The sequence below is a fragment of the Capsicum annuum genome, chromosome 4 (genome assembly GCF_002878395.1).
Source record: "Capsicum annuum cultivar UCD-10X-F1 chromosome 4, UCD10Xv1.1, whole genome shotgun sequence".
NCBI classification, from domain to species: domain Eukaryota; kingdom Viridiplantae; phylum Streptophyta; class Magnoliopsida; order Solanales; family Solanaceae; genus Capsicum; species Capsicum annuum.
Genome location: NC_061114.1, coordinates 217,795,074 through 217,814,712, shown reverse-complemented (window position 1 = coordinate 217,814,712; position 19,639 = coordinate 217,795,074). Strand labels below are relative to the sequence as shown.

At 35.7% G+C, this 19,639-nt stretch overlaps 1 protein-coding gene across 1 annotated transcript; it reads right to left on the bottom strand.

Moving 5' to 3' along the window:
* Positions 1-10,670: 10,670 nt before the first annotated feature.
* On the bottom strand, positions 10,671-19,364 carry LOC107867324 (phosphoenolpyruvate carboxykinase (ATP) 1). Its single transcript, XM_016713497.2, has 13 exons — positions 19,210-19,364; positions 18,482-18,759; positions 15,805-15,983; positions 14,933-15,086; positions 14,355-14,439; positions 12,928-13,028; positions 12,431-12,729; positions 12,112-12,285; positions 11,969-12,034; positions 11,685-11,863; positions 11,434-11,603; positions 11,189-11,357; positions 10,671-11,101 (listed from the first exon to the last, which is right to left on the bottom strand). Exons 2-13 carry the CDS (start codon positions 18,748-18,750, stop codon positions 10,958-10,960), a joined length of 1,989 nt encoding a protein of 662 aa, XP_016568983.1. The 5' UTR covers positions 18,751-18,759; positions 19,210-19,364; the 3' UTR covers positions 10,671-10,957.
* Positions 19,365-19,639: the final 275 nt, after the last annotated feature.

Below are 19,639 nucleotides of genomic sequence, written 5' to 3'. Positions count from 1 at the left end.
TTTTGTTTGGTCTGATGGTTCCCTTTTTTTTTCATGATCCATGTTTAGGAGGCAAAATCTCGAGTTATTTGAACTTTTTCGTTTGTTTTGACGAGTGTTAGGTACTAAAGCCTTGTGAAACGGGAACCCTGAGACAAACAGTTGCTCCGTATTTGCTCTGTTATTTTGATGTCTGCGTTGCCTTCCTGTGATTGTGTGAACGTGAGATGCTTTGTGCACCGTGCTGTCAGTTTTCTTTTTAGTGATGCTCTTCCTGTTATCTGATGAATTATATTGAGGCGGCAAAGTTTCTTGTTATTAAAGCCTTCTAAAACCTGAACTTTGAGATGCAACTGTCATATTTGCTAATTTCTTCGAGCTTGTGCTTTATGTCCTGAATTTTTCAAGACTAGTGTCATGATGCCCTTCTAGCTTTTTTCAGGGATCACATTTGAGGAGACAAATTTAATGTTATTCAAGCGTTGTGAGGTTTTTGAGATGAAGCTCTCATATTTACCGAGTTAAAGAGAGTGTGTTTTATGCCCTCAAATTTGTTGAATTTAACGGGTGCACTTCCTGTTATAGCGTATTGAGGAGTCAAGATTATCATGTCATTCAACCCTCTCATGAATCCAAAACCTCGAGATACAACTGTCATATTTGGTGAAGGCTTTGAACATGTGATTTACGTCCTCGAACTTATTTGGCAAGTGTTGCCCTTCCTGTGTCTTCATGAAAAATATCAAGGAGGCATACTTTCATGTTTTCCAAGCTTTGTTAGACCTATACTATGAGATACAAGTGTTATATTTGCTTAGTCTTCCTTTTTTTTTTTTTTTTTTCCTCATTTCGTGCCTTGTTATCTATATAATCCTTCTGATGATGTTTAGCAATTGGCGTCTATCTCGGCTTTTCCTCTCCAACAATCAAAAATTGCACAAACTAATGGCTCTTGGTTGTGAGCCTATGCAATTATTTTTCATTCTTTCCTCATCTTTTTGGATTTATGTTGTTCTTGGACCTCCATCACAAGTGTTTTGTGTAACTACTAATGGTTTTACAAGCGCAATTGGTGTCAAAGTTGCTTCAAATGTGAGACACTGGAGCTAGCTAGAAGGCTGCTGAAAACCTATAATTATTGATAGTACTAGTTATTGCCTATTACCTGTTGCTTGCCTTGTATGTCGTCTTAAGTTATCATTTCCAATCCGATAAAAGGCTTTTCCAATTTCCACGATAGTTCATCCCAACAATCGTTACATATGAAAAAGAAAGAAATTTGCACAAGTAGTGGCTTACATATTACTAGTATTTTGATATTGCTGCAAATGATTTTTGAAGAAGCTAAACACTGATAAGCACACTATAAAGATATGACACTTGTACTCAACCCTATAGAGAATTGACAAGCCCATAGATCACAGTCCTAAATACCAACTAATGTGAGTTTCATTATTTGAGTTATATTTGGGATGATTTGAGGCTTGAGAGTGGTTAACTATTGCTTGGAGATTTGGATCATTTCACATCGTGAGTTTCAACATGTTTGGTTGTTTGTTACTCCATTGCTAAAAAAGTGGTTGTTTTAGCTTATAGGCACATCCCTTAAAATCTACTTGATAAAAATATAACTCTTTAATGATTTCTTGATTATATATAACTCACTTTATTTAAAGAAGGGTAAAAATGGAAAACATCATTAATATCTTCTTGACTATCTAAAACACACTTAATTAGGAAATGAAAAGGTTAAAAAACCACTTATTTAGGAACGAAGGGAGTGCCACCTTTTCAGCTGTTCAACACTTACCTATAGTTAAGTTGCCCTTTTGCCACTTCTTGTTACTTGTAACAAGAAGCCTTTATGTTAACATTCAAAAGAAGATAAAGAAGAAGTTAAAAAGGATTTAACATTGTTGTATATAAATCTAATCCATGGACACAATGAGACCCTTGACAAGGGTGGGTCCGCCACCAACTTCTACCCAGACATATATGGTGTGGATCAGTGCATGTCTAACACACTGAAAACAGTTATATAAATCTCCAAGACTTTTAGATTCCACATACGTGCTGAAATTTTAGAAGTTCAACAGCTTGGCTTTCATTGAGAAAGCCAACAGAATTCCAACCCTGGGGAAAGTTTGTTGGCCTTCGTCCAACTGATAATCCATTTTACTTGTGGAGCTTTTGCTTTAATAGCTGGGAGAATGAAAAGAATATGGTGTTGGATTTAATTGGTGTGAATGGAAAATGGAGGGACACAATCTTTGAGCAAAAGATATATTGTTTTGAAAAATGTGTGACTGTTCAGATAGTTGTGTCTGTTCAGAAAAAGACACAATGTTTTGAATAAACAGACATGACTTTTTCAAAGGACCTTTTAAGTGAACCATTGTCACCTTTCAAAAGAGGCATCTGATGGCTATATAAACCTTCTTTCATCCACAGGTTTAAAAATGAATGAAAAATTTTCTGAAATAAAAACTCTTCTTGTCTTCAAAACATTCTTTGTGATCAATCAAATCGTTGAGTGAATTCGACGAATCCAATTATTTGAGGTATCACTATAGTTGGATTGAAAGCTATTTATCCTGGGAGGAAGATTCCAAAAGCTCGGGTACAGTGAGGGGAATTATTCCTTAAGGACACTCCGTGAAGTCGGGGGACTTGGCTTTATATTTCTGTTTTATTTTAATTTCTGAAAAAATAAAACACACTTCTTAGAAAGATCACTTTGATCTTATGTTGAGGGTGTTTTTGTACTTCATAGTGTTCTTGTTTTAAACTTAAACTAGTGTTGAAGTTGTTGTGCCTAAATACAGATTCTTGTACTCGAAATACATAAAAAATAGCACTCTTGAGTAATTTTTTTTTTTTGAGAAATTGTATTGCTTGTTTTTGGATATTAAAGCTTTAAGCTTTGTACTCCGTTTAAACTTAACTAGTGATTCGAAGACATAAAATCTTCATCACAGGTTAAAGATCATTCGGTTGAGGATTGGAAGTCATAAAAACTTCATCGTTAACTAGAAAGAAGAGGAGTTTAAAGTTGCTCAACTTTATAAATAGTACTCTGAAAAATACTAAAAATTATTGTCTTGTGGTGAGGAAAAATGACTAATAAAAGTCAAATGCAAGATGCGGCTACGGCTATGGGGGCAACTAGCATTGCTTCAACAAGTCGAGAAAATGCTCCGCATCAGCTACTATATTCGCTTTCCCTGGGTGATACAAAATATCAACATCATAATCTTTTAATAGTTCCATCCACCTTCGTTGTCTCAGATTTAGATCCTTCTGACTGAAAATTTATTGTAAGCTCTTGTGATCAGTATATATATCAACATGAACCCCATATAAATAGTGGCGCCATATTTTTAAAGCAAAGATAACCGCTGCCAGCTCAAGATCATGTGTGGGGTAATTTTTCTCATGTGGCCTCAATTGCCTTGAGGCATATGCTATCACCTTACCATGCTGCATTAATACATATCTTAAACCAATTCTCGGAGCATCACAATACACTGTATACCCTTCTGTACCTTCTGGAAGTACCAACACAGGTGTAGAAGTCAACTTATTCTTCAATTCTTGGAAACTCTCCTCACACGCATCATTCCATTGGAACTTGGATGCTTTATGCGTTAGCTTAGTTAAGGGTGCTGAAATAGAAGAAAAACCCTCAACAAACTTTCTATAATAACCAACCAACCCAAGAAAACTACGAATCTCCGTAGGCATTGTGGGCCTTGGCCAATTCTTCACAGCTTCTATCTTTTGAGTATCAACCTGTATGCCTTCATTTGATACAATATGGCCCAGAAATGCCACTGACATTAGCCAAAATTCACATTTAGAAAATTTTGCATACAGCTTGCAATCACGAAGAGTTTGCAACGCCTGTCGCAAATGATTAGCATGATCCTCTTCTGATCTAGAATAAACTAGAATATCATCAATGAAAACTATCACGGATACATCTAGAAATGGCTTAAACACCCTATTCATTAAATCCATGAAAGCTGCAGGTGCATTAGTTAGCCCAAATGACATAACTAGAAACTCATAATGACCATACCTTGTTCGGAAAGCTGTTTTGGGTATATTTTTTTCTTTGACTCTCACTTGATGATAACCTGACCTCAAATCAATCTTAGAAAAACATTTGGCACCCTGTAACTGATCAAATAAATCATCAATTCTTGGAAGTGGATATTTATTTTTAAGAGTCACTTTATTCTCAATGTGCCATCTTTCTTGCGCACAAACAGCACTGGTGCTCCCCAAGGGGAAATACTAGGCCTAATGAACCCCTTTTCTAGCAAATCTTTCAATTGCTCTTTCAATTCTCGTAATTTTGCCGGGGCCATCCTATACGGAGGAATTGAGATTAGCTTAGTGCCTGGTATCACATCAATACCAAATTCTACTTCTCGTTCAGGAGGTAAACCTGGAAGATCTTCAGGGAAGACATCAAGAAATTCACTTACTACTGGTATAGTGTGAAGATCTGGTGATTCCGATTCCGTATCCTTTACTCTAACTAAATGACATATGTAGCCCTTGGAAATCATTTTTCTCACTTTGAAATAAGAAATAAATCTACCTCTTGGTGCGCCAATCTTACCTTGCCATTCAATAACTGCTTCATTAGGAAAATGTAAATACATCTTTTTCGTACAACAGTCAATTTTGGCATAACAAGACGCCAACCAATCCATACCCATTATAACATCAAAATCTACCATTTCTAGTTCCACAAGATTGGCCATCATGTCTCGACCACACACAGTTACTACACAATCTTTATAAACTTTTCTAGCAATAATAGATTCCCCAACCGGGGTAGACACTTCCAACGGCTTATCTAACAATTCGGGGGTTCTTTTGAACTTTTCAGCAACCAAAGGAGTAACATATGATAATGTAGAACCCGGATCAATTAAAGCATATACATCAAATGAAAATATGGGCAACGTACCCGTAACCACATCTGGGGAAGCCTCTAGATTCTGTCGATCCGCTAAAGCATAAGTGCGATTCTGAGTCCCGCTGGAACTGACGACTTTTTTTTCATTTCTAGCGTGACCCGCAGGTTGTGCGCCTCTACCGGAATAAGATACCGGTGACGATGATGTAACAGCTGATCCCGAAGGTCGTGCTACGCCACCTGTGCCCCTTCGTGGGCATTCTCTCATCATATGCCCCGTCATACCGCACCAAAAACAAACATTTGTTCCCATTCGACATACGCCCATATGATGCTTTCCGCATCGATTACATAGCTCTCGAGAAGGTCTCGATTGGCTCATGTTCCCTTGCCCATGATAACCCACTGATCGCGAACTATGACCCTCACTTCTTTGCCCAAATTGACTGCCTCTGAACCCCTGATGCTGTGGTGGAGCACTAGCTGCAGAATAAGAAAATAATGGCCTAAGTGGTCTAGCAGGAAATTGAGGTCTAAAACCTCCCTGTGGCGCCATAAACTGCCCTGTAGATCTGGCCCTCTTAGAAGATCCGCTTTCAAATTCCTGTGTCCTTTTTCTTTGCCTCTGATCTTCCATTTTCTGTGCAAATGCTTGGATCTTAGCTATATACATGTCTTTATTCAGTGCAGCAATAGTACAATCCCTAACCAAATACGGATCCAATCCATCCACATACCGATGAACTCTGTCATCCATAGTAACTATAACATTAGGAGCATATCTGGACAAGGAATTAAATCGAAGACTATACTCCCTCACACTTGTATTACCCTGTCGAAGATTTAAGAACTGATCCGCACGGGCCTGACGAGTCTCATATGGAAGATAATAATCAATAAATGCCTCTTTGAACTCTTCCCAAGTAGCTGGGGGTGCATCAATGCCTCTTGACCGTTTCCAGTCTTCATACCAATATATAGCCTCACCTTTGAATCTATACGCGGCTAACTCCACTGTCTCTCTGCCCGATACATGCATCACCTCTAGGGCCCTTTGGATCTGATCAATAAAGTCCTGCTGATCTTCGTTAAGATCGGATCCGGTAAAAGTAGGCGAATCCATCTTAAGAAAATCTTGCGTCCGAAGACTAGCCGCCCGCGGCAGAAATAGCTTGCCCTTGGACTTGACCGGCAACAATCCGGGTCAACAGTTCATATCCTGATCAGTAGCATTAACAAGTGGTTCTGTGAATGTGGTTCGCCTCCCCCTTATTCCATCTGGAGTGGAAGACATTTCAGATACCCGCTCAACTTGAGCTTCACTTTGATTAACTTGTACAGGTGGTGACTTACTAGTTCCTTCTCCGGCAGCTACGTCTACCCGCTCGCCGGTAGTCTTACTTCCGGTATCCAGTATTCTTACTGTAATAAGAGAAACAAATGGATTCAGTGACCAACTATGACTTCGTTTGCTATATAAACTCTATGGCACGATCTATGATCTGAAGAAAAGAAACAATTTCCTAAATGTCCATAGCCTCCTGTTTATAGATGTGGTGCACAACACACCGATAAACAAGACTCTACGTAGACACGGCTTTGTAGACTCACTAGGACGAACCTCTCTGATACCACTTTTGTCACGCCCCAAAATCCCATCGGGTCGGACTGGGACCCGAAGCCGAGAAGGCCCGAGAGAACCCGTTCAGATACCTGTACTTTCACTTGCATGTCACCAAAAATTTGGACAGCACTTCGTTGCATATAGAAGGGTCTAATTACCTATATCAGCACAACACGCACAAATATATATATATATATAATACATGGCCATCGGGGCCACCACATATACAAATATAACATCACTATATAAACTTTCATGACTTTACCCTTCCTTATGTCTACAAAGCCTCTAGGATATACATGACATAACTAGGGTCGGGACAAACTCCCGCCCACACATGACTCCTGTACAATAACAAAACATAAGGGATCGACTCGGAAAGCTCCGAAGCAAACTGGAGCTCACCAACAATAGTTGTATGACCTGGCTCCTATCTATGCTGTGAATGAGCTGAAGCACCTGTGCCTGCAGCATGAAATGCAGGTCCCCCGTGAGGGACGTCAGTACGAAATATGTACTGAGTATATAAAGCTGTAAATAATCATATGTGATATGGGGGATCAAGAAAATCAGACGCAAGTGAATAAATCATAATAGAAGTGAACCACACTTCATAAACACTTTTAGGATCATGTACATTATCATTAATCTGAATTGGGTTCTTGAATTCAAACACATTTGTGGAACGGTATACATTCGTTCATTTTATTCTTTACAATTATCATTCGCCATTACCTCCTCCTCCCGAACCTCCAACCACCTAACAATAATCAATACTGTACCGTACTGTGATCATTAGGCTGCCCCCAGTACATATCAACTGTAATTATATCAAATATCGGGATCGGCCCATGCTAGGCTTAAGCCCCTGAGCTACCACCCACACGTATATCAAGTAACACACATAAGAGATCTTTCCAATAACTTAGTTCAAAAGCTTTTGAGATTATTACATTAGTGTTCATGTCAATAAAGTACCGTTGGAATAATGATATATCAATAGGAACTAAGTAATAGACTTTCTATACAATAACGATGTAATAAAGACTCATTGGTACATCAACAATGTGTTTCGGAATCATCAATATCACAACAATGAAATAAGAGACTTTTGGTATATCAATGAAACATTTTGACACTTTATAGAATGGAAACAACTTCGTTGGTAATGTAGAACAATACATGTTTTTGGACAACTTCGGAATCTTACTTGATGGAAATTGGTGTTTTCATGCCAAAGAACATCGTTAGAGTATGCTTTACATACCTCGTTGTAGATTCGGATACCAATTCAACACAACTTCCCGCCTTTACAAATCACTTATCTACAATGAAATGTTTGGCATCTAGTATTAGCAACCCAACACCACAATTCTCTTCCATAATTCCATACAACCAATATTTGCAAAGCATTCCAAAAACCAACTTGAACAATAGGTTTATGTGTATATATATATATAATCATCATTTCAATACCACATCATCACATCAAATCCCTTCACAATTCAACATAATCCAACCATGCACCAGAATAATCCAACATCATTTCCAATCATCTTTCAACAACAATCAAATAACATACTTCTTATGCTGACATGCATATATATATATACATATCCATATAAATAACACCAACATAATTTACATCCTTACCATAAAATGGCCCTTTTGATTTCGAAGTCCTGTTGGCACAAATAAGGGGTGCTCCTCGAAGCCCTTGAGACGGTGAACACAACTACGGAATCAATTTGGATTTTCTACGGTTGAATCACAAGATAATTGGAGTTGAACTTAGGCTAGGGTTTCTTATTCTTTAATAATTTGGATGATAAATGATGGATATGAGGCTAAGTATATGTATATAATGATCAATTTTCGTCCATGAGGTGATGGAAAATGACCATATTGCCCTTAAAATTTAAGTAAATCCGAATATGTCCATGGTGGACTATTTTGATAGGCTAAAGTAAATCGACCATAACTCTTTGCCCCGATAATGGATTTGGGTGAAACCAATTGCATTAGAAAGAAGACTCTCAGGGCTTCTCATCGATATATAGCAGCTCACACAGTTCATTTTTTACAAGGAGTTATGATCGTTTAAAGTCAAACCAAAAATCGGTTTGGCTGCAGTACTTTTGTGTGCAGAAAATTTCTGCACATTTACTGTTCATTGCGTCCACCGTTTTCAAGTTTCGAACATGCTCGCTTATATCCGATACTCATCTGTTTTCAGAAATATTTATATCGTTGGAAAGCTAACTCGATAAACTTCGCATAGGAACTTCGACGAGCAAATTCCGGTATAAATAAAGTCGATTCCTATACACATATAATCAAACTATACACTTGAAACCATCTCAAAATAATCAATACTCATACTTAAACTCATATATACCTAACTTATGATCAATACATATACTCCAACACATATAACCATGGCTAATGCACGTAATTAAGTACGGGGTGTTACAAGCAGTCTCTTGGAAATCATCCAAACAGACTTGTATTGCTCGCTCTACAATGAAATCTGAATTTATCTCATTGGATAAAGCCGGAGAAGAAGTAGAATGGCTCTGAAATTTCTTGAAAGATATTCCTTATTGTCCCAAATCAGTGACACCAGTATGTATACACTGTGATAGCTAAGTGGCAATATGTAAGGCAGGGAGCATGATGTACAACGGTAAATCTATCACATAAGACAGAGACATAATATCGTTAGAGAACTTCTCTCTAGTGGAATTATCACTGTTGACTATGTTAAGTCAAAGGATAATGTGTCGGATCCACTTACAAAAGGTCTATCTAGAGAAGGAGTGGAAAGGACATCCAAGGGAATGGGTTTAAGGCCTAGGACAAGTCAGCATGGCGGTAACTCTACCTAGTAGACTGGAGATCCCAAGAACTAGGTTCAAGGAGATCAAACAAAGTTGTGTCTGACAGGTTCAACATTGTCAATTACCCAACTCATTCTCATGTGTTGACAATGTTTAGTAAACAAGTATAAGACTTAAAGTGAAAAGTCTTTTAATGATTATCTAAATTTGACAGATTTGATCAAATAGTTTAATCTATAGGATTGAACGTTTAGAAATCACCTATATGAAGGCGAATTGGAAGCCGCTTCAAGGAGAATGTTAGTAAAGGCCTATTCTCTAAGCTCTCATGAAACCGAGACGTGTTTATGGTTGAAAAGAACAAAATCGTGGGAACCATAAACGGTAAAAGGCTGGTTGCGTGACATGTGTTGTCTAGGTGTACATAAAGCTCGAGGGTTCAAAGATATCAAATCTACCGATTAACCGAGTGCATCCGATGCATGTTAACTACGGAAAGTTCAAAGGGAAACCCACTTATCCAGATGCAATCAGTCTTTGCATGATGATCACATACTTATCCGTAAAGTTTTACAAAGAATAGTTATTTCCCATTCATGTGGGGGATTGTTGGGTTTAATTGGTGTGAATGGAAAATGGAGGGACACAACCTTTGAGCAAAAGACATTATTTTAGAAAATGTGTGACTGTTCAGATAATCGTGTCTCTTCAGAAAAAGACACAATGTTTCGAATGAACAGACACGACTCTTCCAAAGGATACACCTTTTAAGTGAACCATTGCCACCTTTCAAAAGAGGCATATAATGGCTATATAAAAACTCTTCTTGTCTTCAAAACATTCCTTGTGATCAATCAAATAGTTGAATGAATTCGACGAATTCAATTATTTGAGGTACCACTATAGTTGGATTGAAAGTCATTTTATCCTGGGAGAAAGATTCCAAAACCTCGGGTACAGTGAGAGATATTATTCATTAAGGACACTCCGTGAAGTCGGGGGATTTGGCTTTATATTTCTGTTTCATCTTAATTTCTGAAAAAATAAAACACACTTCTTAGAAAGATCACGTTGATCTTGTCCTGAGGGTGAGGGTGTTAATGTACTTCATAGTGTTCTTATTTTAAACTTGAACTAGTGTTGAAATTGTTGTGCCTAAATATAGATTCTTGTACCCGAAATACATAAAAAAAAAAAAAAAAAACATATGGTGGTTGTGCTTTTGGCTGCATACCTTTCCAATATTTAAGTTCATCCAGTGAAGTGCTATTCTAAGATTGTTTAGACATGCAAATAGAGAATATAAAGCTTTCATTATTGACAGATAATATTACGACACAAGTGAAGGAAGTTACAAACACGATCTCCATCTCAACCTCAGCCTCACCAGAAAACAAAACAAAACCTCAACAAAACTAAAAAGAAAAACGATGACACATGGATGTGAAACCTCCTCCTGACCAATTACATGTAAAATGTAGCACACAAATAATATTACATATGTTTTCTCGCTATCTTATTTCTCTTTGACATTAGATCACATTTCCCCAACCATCACTCTGCAAGCAAATTCTTCTTCAATTAGAAGGTTGGACCAGCTGCCAGGATCTCCTCAGTCAAGTTGCCATCTGTTCCAATCTTGTAGTTTGTGAACACCTCAAAATTCTTCCTAAAGAGGCCTCCCAGCTTCAACAGGGTATCTTTGTGAGCCTTCTTGTCAGGCCACTGTTACAACATATGAGATTTTACATTAACAAAAAGGTACTCGCAGAATGTAGCAACTAGACAATGCTGAAGTGTAAGCTAACTTACAGTGTTCGCAGGATCCAGAATCTCAGAAGGTACCCCCTTAAGTGCAGTTGGAATCTCCAGCCCAAATACCTCGGTCTTCTTGTATTCAGCATTCAAAAGGGCACCCGAGTGGATGGCATCGATGATCTTCCTTGTGTATGCCAACTTTATTCGGCTGCCTGATCCATAGCTGCCATAACACACACAGTTGTTATCTCTATAGTCTTGCTGCATTATTTGAACACACATTGTGGTGAGGCTCTTACCTTCCACCTGACCAGCCAGTGTTCACCAGCCATCCTGTAGCTCCATGTTTCTGCATCTTCTCAGCCAGCATGGCCGCATATTTCGTTGGATGAAGCATGATAAATGCTGCACCGAAACAAGCTGAAAATGTTGCTGTAGGCTCCTTAATACCATCCTCTGTTCCTGCGACCTGTGAATGTCGAAGCAATAATCTTCACATCATATCTTGAAAGTTAAAATGTAATCTGTGAGGCATTTTATGAGCATATACCAGAGCAGTGTAGCCACTGATGAAGTGGTACATTGTCTGTGCCAAGTTCAATTTGCTGACTGGTGGAAGCACACCGAATGCATCACATGCAAGGAGAATGACGTTCTTTGGATGAGGACCAACACATGGTATTTTAGCATTTGGGATGTATTCAATTGGATATGCCGCCCTGGTGTTCTCTGCAATCAAACCATTCCATTATAGCCATGAAGCAACATCAGCTGATTCTAGACTTCAAGATGAATGACAGATGAAAAATATCTGTTCAATTTAAGAGAAGTTACCTGTTACAGATTTGTCTGTATAATCCACTTCTCGGGTATGGTCTTCAAACACCACATTTTCCAGCACTGCATAGAGCAAAAATGTTAATTTGGTTCACACTTGTAATTTAGCAGAAAATAACATCAAGATGTCAGAAAAATACCAGTGCCAAACTTGATGGCATTCCAGATGTCAGGCTCCTTCTCCCTTGAAAGGTCTATGCATTTGGCATAGCAACCTCCCTCAATGTTAGAGACACCATGTTCACTCCAGCAGTGTTCGTCATCTCCAATCAGGTATCGGTTGTGATCAGTAGACAGTGTTGTCTTCCCAGTTCCTAAGATGCAAAAAATCCAGGAAAAGAAACATGAGCATCGAAGAATTATAGGAACACTGTCAATTTTTTCTGTCATATATAAAGACAAGAGGGCACATATTGTTGCTGCTCCGATAAAGGGAGGACCAATCCCTTTATACTATACCTGATAATCCAAAGAAGAGGGCTACATCTCCTTCTTTTCCCATATTGCAGCCAGAGTGTAGAGAGAGGATATTGCGCTTAGGCATTAGATAGTGCATTACGCCGAAAAGACCTTTCTTCATTTCCCCAGCATACTGTGTGCCAAGGATGACCATTTCCCTCCTAGCGAGATTGATGTCTATGCTAGTGGAGGAAGTCATATAGTGGGTGTAACGGTTACATGGGAATTGACCAGCATTGTATATCGTGAAGTCCGGAGTACCAAAATCCTCCAGCTCTTCTGGAGTGGGTCGGATACACCTGTCACCGACCCGGTTATTGAATTGCACTTACTAGCACGTTTTACATGATCTTTTGATATTCCTTTAATTCGCTAAGGCTCTTTAATGGTTGTAAAAATTGCATATGTAAAAGTAGAAAGATACTTATCTGCTGACCTGTAAAACATAAGAAAGTAAAAGCAGAGAGTTCTAAAAAGTATAATGATCAGCTTCTTACATGTTGTGCATGAACAAGGAGTGATAGGCTCTGGCAGATACAATTCTAACTTTGATACGGTTGTTTGGATCCCAGTTGAGGAACTGATCATTCACAAACACCTGAAATGTAGCAAATAGTCAGAAGAGAAGGTATTTTCATCGCAATAACATTGATTATCAAGTTTCTCCGTTCTTATTGATATGTGCAGGGGAGTTCTTATTACCATTCATTGAAGGTCTCGCCATCTGTAATCTGTATGATCCTAAAGATAACTACGAGCTGAATCGCAGGTTGGTGCTTGAAGCATCCATTCGTTCACGTAGGTTCTGGTCTGGGAAAGGGTCACAACCTAAGGGGTGTAATTTAGGCAGGCTACCCTAACACAAGTATCGACAATCTATTCTATGTCCCAAAATCATGACCTATAGGTTACACAAAGACATAGTGATCTCAATCTTTGACAAAGACATAGTGATCAGAGTCTTTGGATACCATTAGGCAGATATTTTCCTCCATGTTGGGGACCATAAATCAATACAAGTTTGTTGTAGACATGTGTACATATTCATTGAAGGCTAGACAGATAAGTTAGAATTATTGTAGTAACATATCCATTCCTAGGGGAAGATGAGGAGATTCTGTGTCTCGTGGCAATGCTTTGGCCCATGAATCATGATAGAAATGGATCACTTCACTAATGGGACTAGGAACAGTTGCATCAATATACTAGTCTTGTCGTTATTATAATCTTATTGTAAGGTACCAATAAGACAATGCAACATACTGTAGCCAATTCATACACCAAGACAATAATCAAAAATAAAAAATAAAATTAGAAGTAGCAGCCCTATACAATATTACAAAGGCATTACTCCACCTTTTCAAAATAGTTAATTTTTTTTTCTAAAATTATTTATTTCAATTTAGTTGTCCTTTTATGAAATCAAGAGAATTTTATAATATTCTTTCAATATCACCCTTATTATTAAATGACTAAACGAAGTGTAGATATTCAAATGTATATTTTCAAAGAATAATTTGATAAAATAAACTCCTAATAAATATTTTCTTAATTAGAGTATTAAGTCAACAAAGCAAACAATTTTGAACTGTGGAGTATTTTATTTACATGGGGTTGAATATTCACTATTCGATTTCTCTCACCCTCAAATTCTGGAATTAAATTATTTATTGACCGATATTATTTTAATGAGGTACTTAATTACATGTTCTATAAAAGTCAGGAAAATAAACGTGGTGGTGTAGATGATGATGTGGCAGCACTAAACAAGGGGGAAGCATATGCATATTTTCTGTAACCGTTGACATTAATAACTTGGTGGGAAATTGATATTTTAACTTAAAATATCTTTAGTGCATGTTAAAAATGATTAAGAAAGGAGACCTAAGTGATACGATAATATTGTTTAAATCACGTAAAATACCTTCTCTAAAGAGCACAAGTAATCAACAGCTCTTTCTCTGTTGATTAAGAAAGTCTGCTCGTCCATTTCGATATTGGGTGAGCCCCTGTTGATAAAAACATCATAACAATCATGACGTTAGAAAGTGACACTACAAACTAAATATAATACTAGCTTTATATGGAATAGAAAAATTGACTAATTAACCAAAATTAGTGGTAAAAATAGTAACATATGCTCGACATAGTACATGCAATTATTGGTGCGCAGGTCTGCATGTATATATAGTTCGGGCAATATCAGGTATATAAGCAGTGATTTCAAATACAGAGGTTAATCGTACTCAGACAACTTTATGTAAGGCAAATTTTGATTTTTTTTGGGGGCACTCTGCAGAAACATACATGAGATTTTCATCTCACACGACTCCTCGTTTAGTTCTTTCGAATTCTTGGATCCCTTTCGGCATCCACTCCGCCCCGAAGAGTAACTAAGACCAATTTAATTACATTTTCACGTTCCGATTGAACACCGTCCATTTTTAATCAAGTCAAAAATAATAAGTGTCATCCTAAGGAAGGAAAATAGGAAGAACTTACTTTCCCCACCAAAGGTCATCCTCAGTGGTTTCATCTCTAACAACACGTTTGTCTCTAGGTGAACGTCCCGTTTTGGCTCCGGAAAGTGTGGCCAAAGCACCACTTGACGTGATGAATGATCCCTTTTCATACTTGATTGCTTGCTCATACAGCTCTATAAAAAAGGAAGATACGAAAGTGAAATGTATATACTCCAAACATAAAACATCTAAATTAAACATGCAGTAACCCCTTTCTTAAGGGACGATTTTGAATTTTACCTTTATAAGGATTAACTTAAAAGTAATCCAAGAGTAATTACCAAGTAATTTTATGACTACTTAAAGAGAAAGAGATTCTAAAGCCATTACACAAATTGCTGATCAAATTCACCATTACTTTTTCCTACTCAGTATTCATTAGTACACACCAATTACAGTTAATAATACACACATTATACATGGATTGTATACGTGTTATATGCTCGTACTTTAGCTCCCTAGAGTAATTTTTCTCTAAAATAAGTATTTTTTTACCTTTTAAAAGCTTAACCAAACAGGCAATAAAAATAATGGTAAAATATTGATCCTCCAAAGCTACTATTGAACCAAAAATGCTTACTCCTAGAAATCATTAATCAAATTATATTGTGACGTGACCAAAAGTTTGAAAATAGCAAAAGGGTTTTAATTAAATCATTGACCATACAGACAAAAATGGAGGGTGGGTACGCAGTATTACCATAGTCAAAGATGTGAACAAGTCAAGAAAAATGAGTCATAGTGTCGATAAAAACTTTACATTTAAAGTGAGAATTTTCAAGACGAATATATAAAATATAATAACATAAGGTGAAGATGAAAAAAAATATATGGGGTGGTAAGATTATTTACCAGCAGGAGAAAGATTGTACAGGATGTGGGTAAACTTGAGGCCACTGTCACTAACGTTAAGCGTAGGGGTGGGGTGGTGATGAACCGGGTGTTGCACCTTTGGTGTTTCAGCTTGCCTTGCTGGGTCTCCTTTTACCACTTTTGGCCCTGTCTCTCGTGTCAATGAAGCCAATGATGCACTATTTTTACACGACCAAAAGAAAACAAGAAGTTAGCTTTAAAAAACTCGTAAATTATACTACATGTTGGGAAATTTAAGGACAAAAATGAAAAGAGATAATATTTCACGGACAAAACCTATCCGCACTTTATTTTATACAGTACCAACTTATAGCGAGTTTTTCTAAAATAAAGCTAATTTTAAAAGACCAATCAAATATACTATTAATTCTACTTTTTGCTATTAAAATTTTGGTTAGACAAATTACTTTAGCAACACATTACATTTTCTTTTTAGTGTATCTTAAAAAAAATGTCACATTTTCTTATTTAATATCAATATATCCATTTTATACTTGTTGAAAGTTGAGTCCCACATAAATTGGTAAACATAATAAAATTTTCTCTAATTTCTTAAATTTCGTATCCGCGTTAAATTATGTCATATAAATTGCTAAAGGAGGTAAACATTTGTAAGATGTACTAAAATAATTTTAATCTAATGATCTTACACATACTATGTAAAAAACTAAAAAATTGTCAAAAAATAAATTAAAAGAAAAGTATATTTGAAACAGACTGAACAAGAAATAGAATAAACAAATTAAAACAACACAGAGTACTAGTACTTCCTCCGTTTCATAATAAATTAATTGTTGAATTTTGACACACAGATTAAGAAAAAAACATTGAAGACATAAATTTAACACAACTTTTCATTTTTACCAAAGAGAAAAAATTGACTTTGTAATATCTTTTTAAAAGTTAATTGATTGTCAACTTATAAAGATAAATTTTAAAAAAAATAACAATAATATTTCAATAATTGACTTATTTCGAAATGGAGGAAGTATTACTTTTCCTTTGCCCACTGTACTTTTAGCTTTCCAAAAGAGTGAGTCCGTGACAGTAAAAAAGATCTTCGATCGATCAAACTGTGTCACCAAAGTGACTATGACAAATTAGACTACTATTTCAATTCGCCCCGTGAAACAGTAGAGATTTTATTGAGGATGTCAGAATCTAGAAATTGCACACACATAAAAAACTAAGAATAACATCTACTTTAAAATTAAATTTTAATCTAATTAAATAATATTCCATTAAGTTTTTTAAAGATTGACATCCCTTGACACAAGGCTCCGACATTGGTTGTTCACCTAAAGGTGACATAGGTTGTTCACCTAAAGGTTTTATTATCTTTATGAGCTGAATTAACGGAGGAAAAGGGAGACGCACCTCTCTCTTGTAGATGAGCGCTAATAAATATTACGGAGGAAATGATCCCTTGCGATTATTCAAAGATTTATCAACTCTTTTAGATCTATCACGTGTAAATATAAAATTTTCTACGCACAAATAAAACAAAATAAAATTAAAAACAAGTGTACATAAAATTGTGAAATTAATTAGATCTCGTTTGACCATAAAAATTCAAAATATTTTCATTTTATTTGATATTTTTAAAGTTAAAAATAGAGTTAAGTGTGTATTTGACAATAGTATTTTGAAAATAGGTATTTTTAATGTTAAAAAAAATAAAAATGTAAAAAAAAAATTTAAAAATTTTATGAAATTAGATTATTTTATGAAAATAATTTTATTTTTTAAAAAAAATAAATTAAAGAATGTAGATGTAAATTCAAAAATAGCGAAAATACTATTTTTCAAAAATTCAAACACTCCGAAATATTTTGTAAAATATATTTACGACCAATAAATATTATAAAATAAAATAAAAATATATTCTAAAATATTATGAAGAATATTCATCACCAAACCAGATAAATCTTCCGCTATTACGTGGGCGGTGGGCCGATGCCTTAACGTTAAATGCATAGAAACTAAATTTCCTGATAGATAAACACGACAAAAATGATCCCCATCCTTTTCTCAATATTTCAGCAACCGAACGACGCGTTAACAGTAAATATCTGACCACAAATGTTACTACCTCCCCTCTCAATTTCGAAATTCAAAGCATATATTTGTTTATATTAATTTACTTTAAAACAGATAATATTTTTATTCGGAATATATTTATTCGTAATTTATTTATTAATTAGCCTTATTAATTACAATTTAATATAATAATATACCTAATAAAATTACGAATTAAATTAAAGTATTTAATTGACTTGATGCACTTCTTAAGAAAATATTTGATAGAGATTTATTTTATTAAAATAACTCTATTAATTATATATTAAAAATATGAATTTTGAATATTTATTCTTTATATAGTTATTTAATAATAGGAGCAGTATTGTTAAAATATAATAAACTTTCTTGATTTTAAAATTTAAAAAAATTAAAATAAAATAAATATTTTTAGCAAAGACATCAAACGAAGATGTACTTTATATATAATCAGTAGGAATAGTATTAAAAGAATATAATTTAAAAAAGGCTAACTAAAACAAAACAAGTGGGAGTACAATTTTTTGAATTTATAATGAAAATTAATTTTTTTGAACTCTAGAAATTAGTATAGAGACTTAGAGAGAGTATGATTTACCTAATGGATTGGAGCTGTTGTTTCTGGCGTTCTTCTTCAGAAACGGCAACACCAAATACATGAGGAGACTTAATCGGAGTAGTCGGCGCCGATTTCTTCTTCTGAAGTGAATGCAATTCGTCCAGCGTCTGAGCTTTCACCGGCGTTGCACTGTCATCGTGGCAAACCACGTTTTCATCATCAGTTTTCTGTGTCTGGATCTTCGGTAAGCCAGTCCTCCTCTTGTTATCAAAACTGAATTCTCCATTTCCTAATACGTTCGACGCCATTTTTCCCCCCTGCAAGAATACATGAACAACAATCATTTGACAAAATTACCAAATTTGAAAATATTCATGTTCATGAACAGTGAATATGTTGTAAATTAGAGGCGAATAGCGGATCCATTGTAGGTGAGTTTAGAACGAGTATGATTTTTGTTGTTTGCTATTCCTTGTCTGGTATCGACATTGAATTCACGACTAATTCAGATTATGGGCCAGCAGAGCTCATTCAGAAATAACGCTTCTATCAAAGATTTTTCCATAATCAGAATTCAAAGGATTCAGTTCTAATTAAAGAAGTATATACACGTGTATATATTTCAAGTTTTCATAGCGAGGATACAAAATTGAGAATTTTGATTAAAAAAGTATAGAAATATATGTAACATAGTTGAAATCGAAAGAGCTGCTCAAAATTCGCCTATAATAAAAACAGGACATTGAAGAAAAAACAGAGCTAATTACCAGAAACAGAGAGGAAGATGCTGATGAAATTGAAGAATTTGAAGAGAAAATTTAAGCAAGAAGGTTGAAACGTAAGGGTTCAACCATGGAAGGATGCATTTATTTGGGCAATTGAGGTGTGATATTTATAGTATGGCTCTCACACGGTTACACCTAACCATGGTTAATGGATAAACCCAAGAAGTTGTAAGATAAGATTTTTGAAAACTTAAAAAGGGAAAAGAAAAATATATACTAGCTGGAAAAAGACAACATGTATAAGTAATGCCACTAATTAATTTTCAAAGATGAATACTCAAGTACATGAATGAGAATTTACTTGGCAAGCGAAAATCTTGGAGTTACAAGTTCGGATGGTAATTCAATTTTTGGTAATGATCATTGTAATTATTTTATTTTATTTTATTTTATTTTTCAGTTAAAAGTTAAT

Coding starts and splice junctions, on each gene's coding strand:
- LOC107867324 (XM_016713497.2), bottom strand. CDS start 18,750: ATGGCGTCGAACGTATTAGGAAATGGAGAATTCAGTTTTGATAACAAG. Junction 14,440..14,932: donor GATGACCTTTGGTGGGGAAA/GTAAGTTCTTCC, acceptor TTTTATCAACAG/GGGCTCACCCAATATCGAAA. Junction 11,358..11,433: donor ACTGGCTGGTCAGGTGGAAG/GTAAGAGCCTCA, acceptor GTGTTATGGCAG/CTATGGATCAGGCAGCCGAA.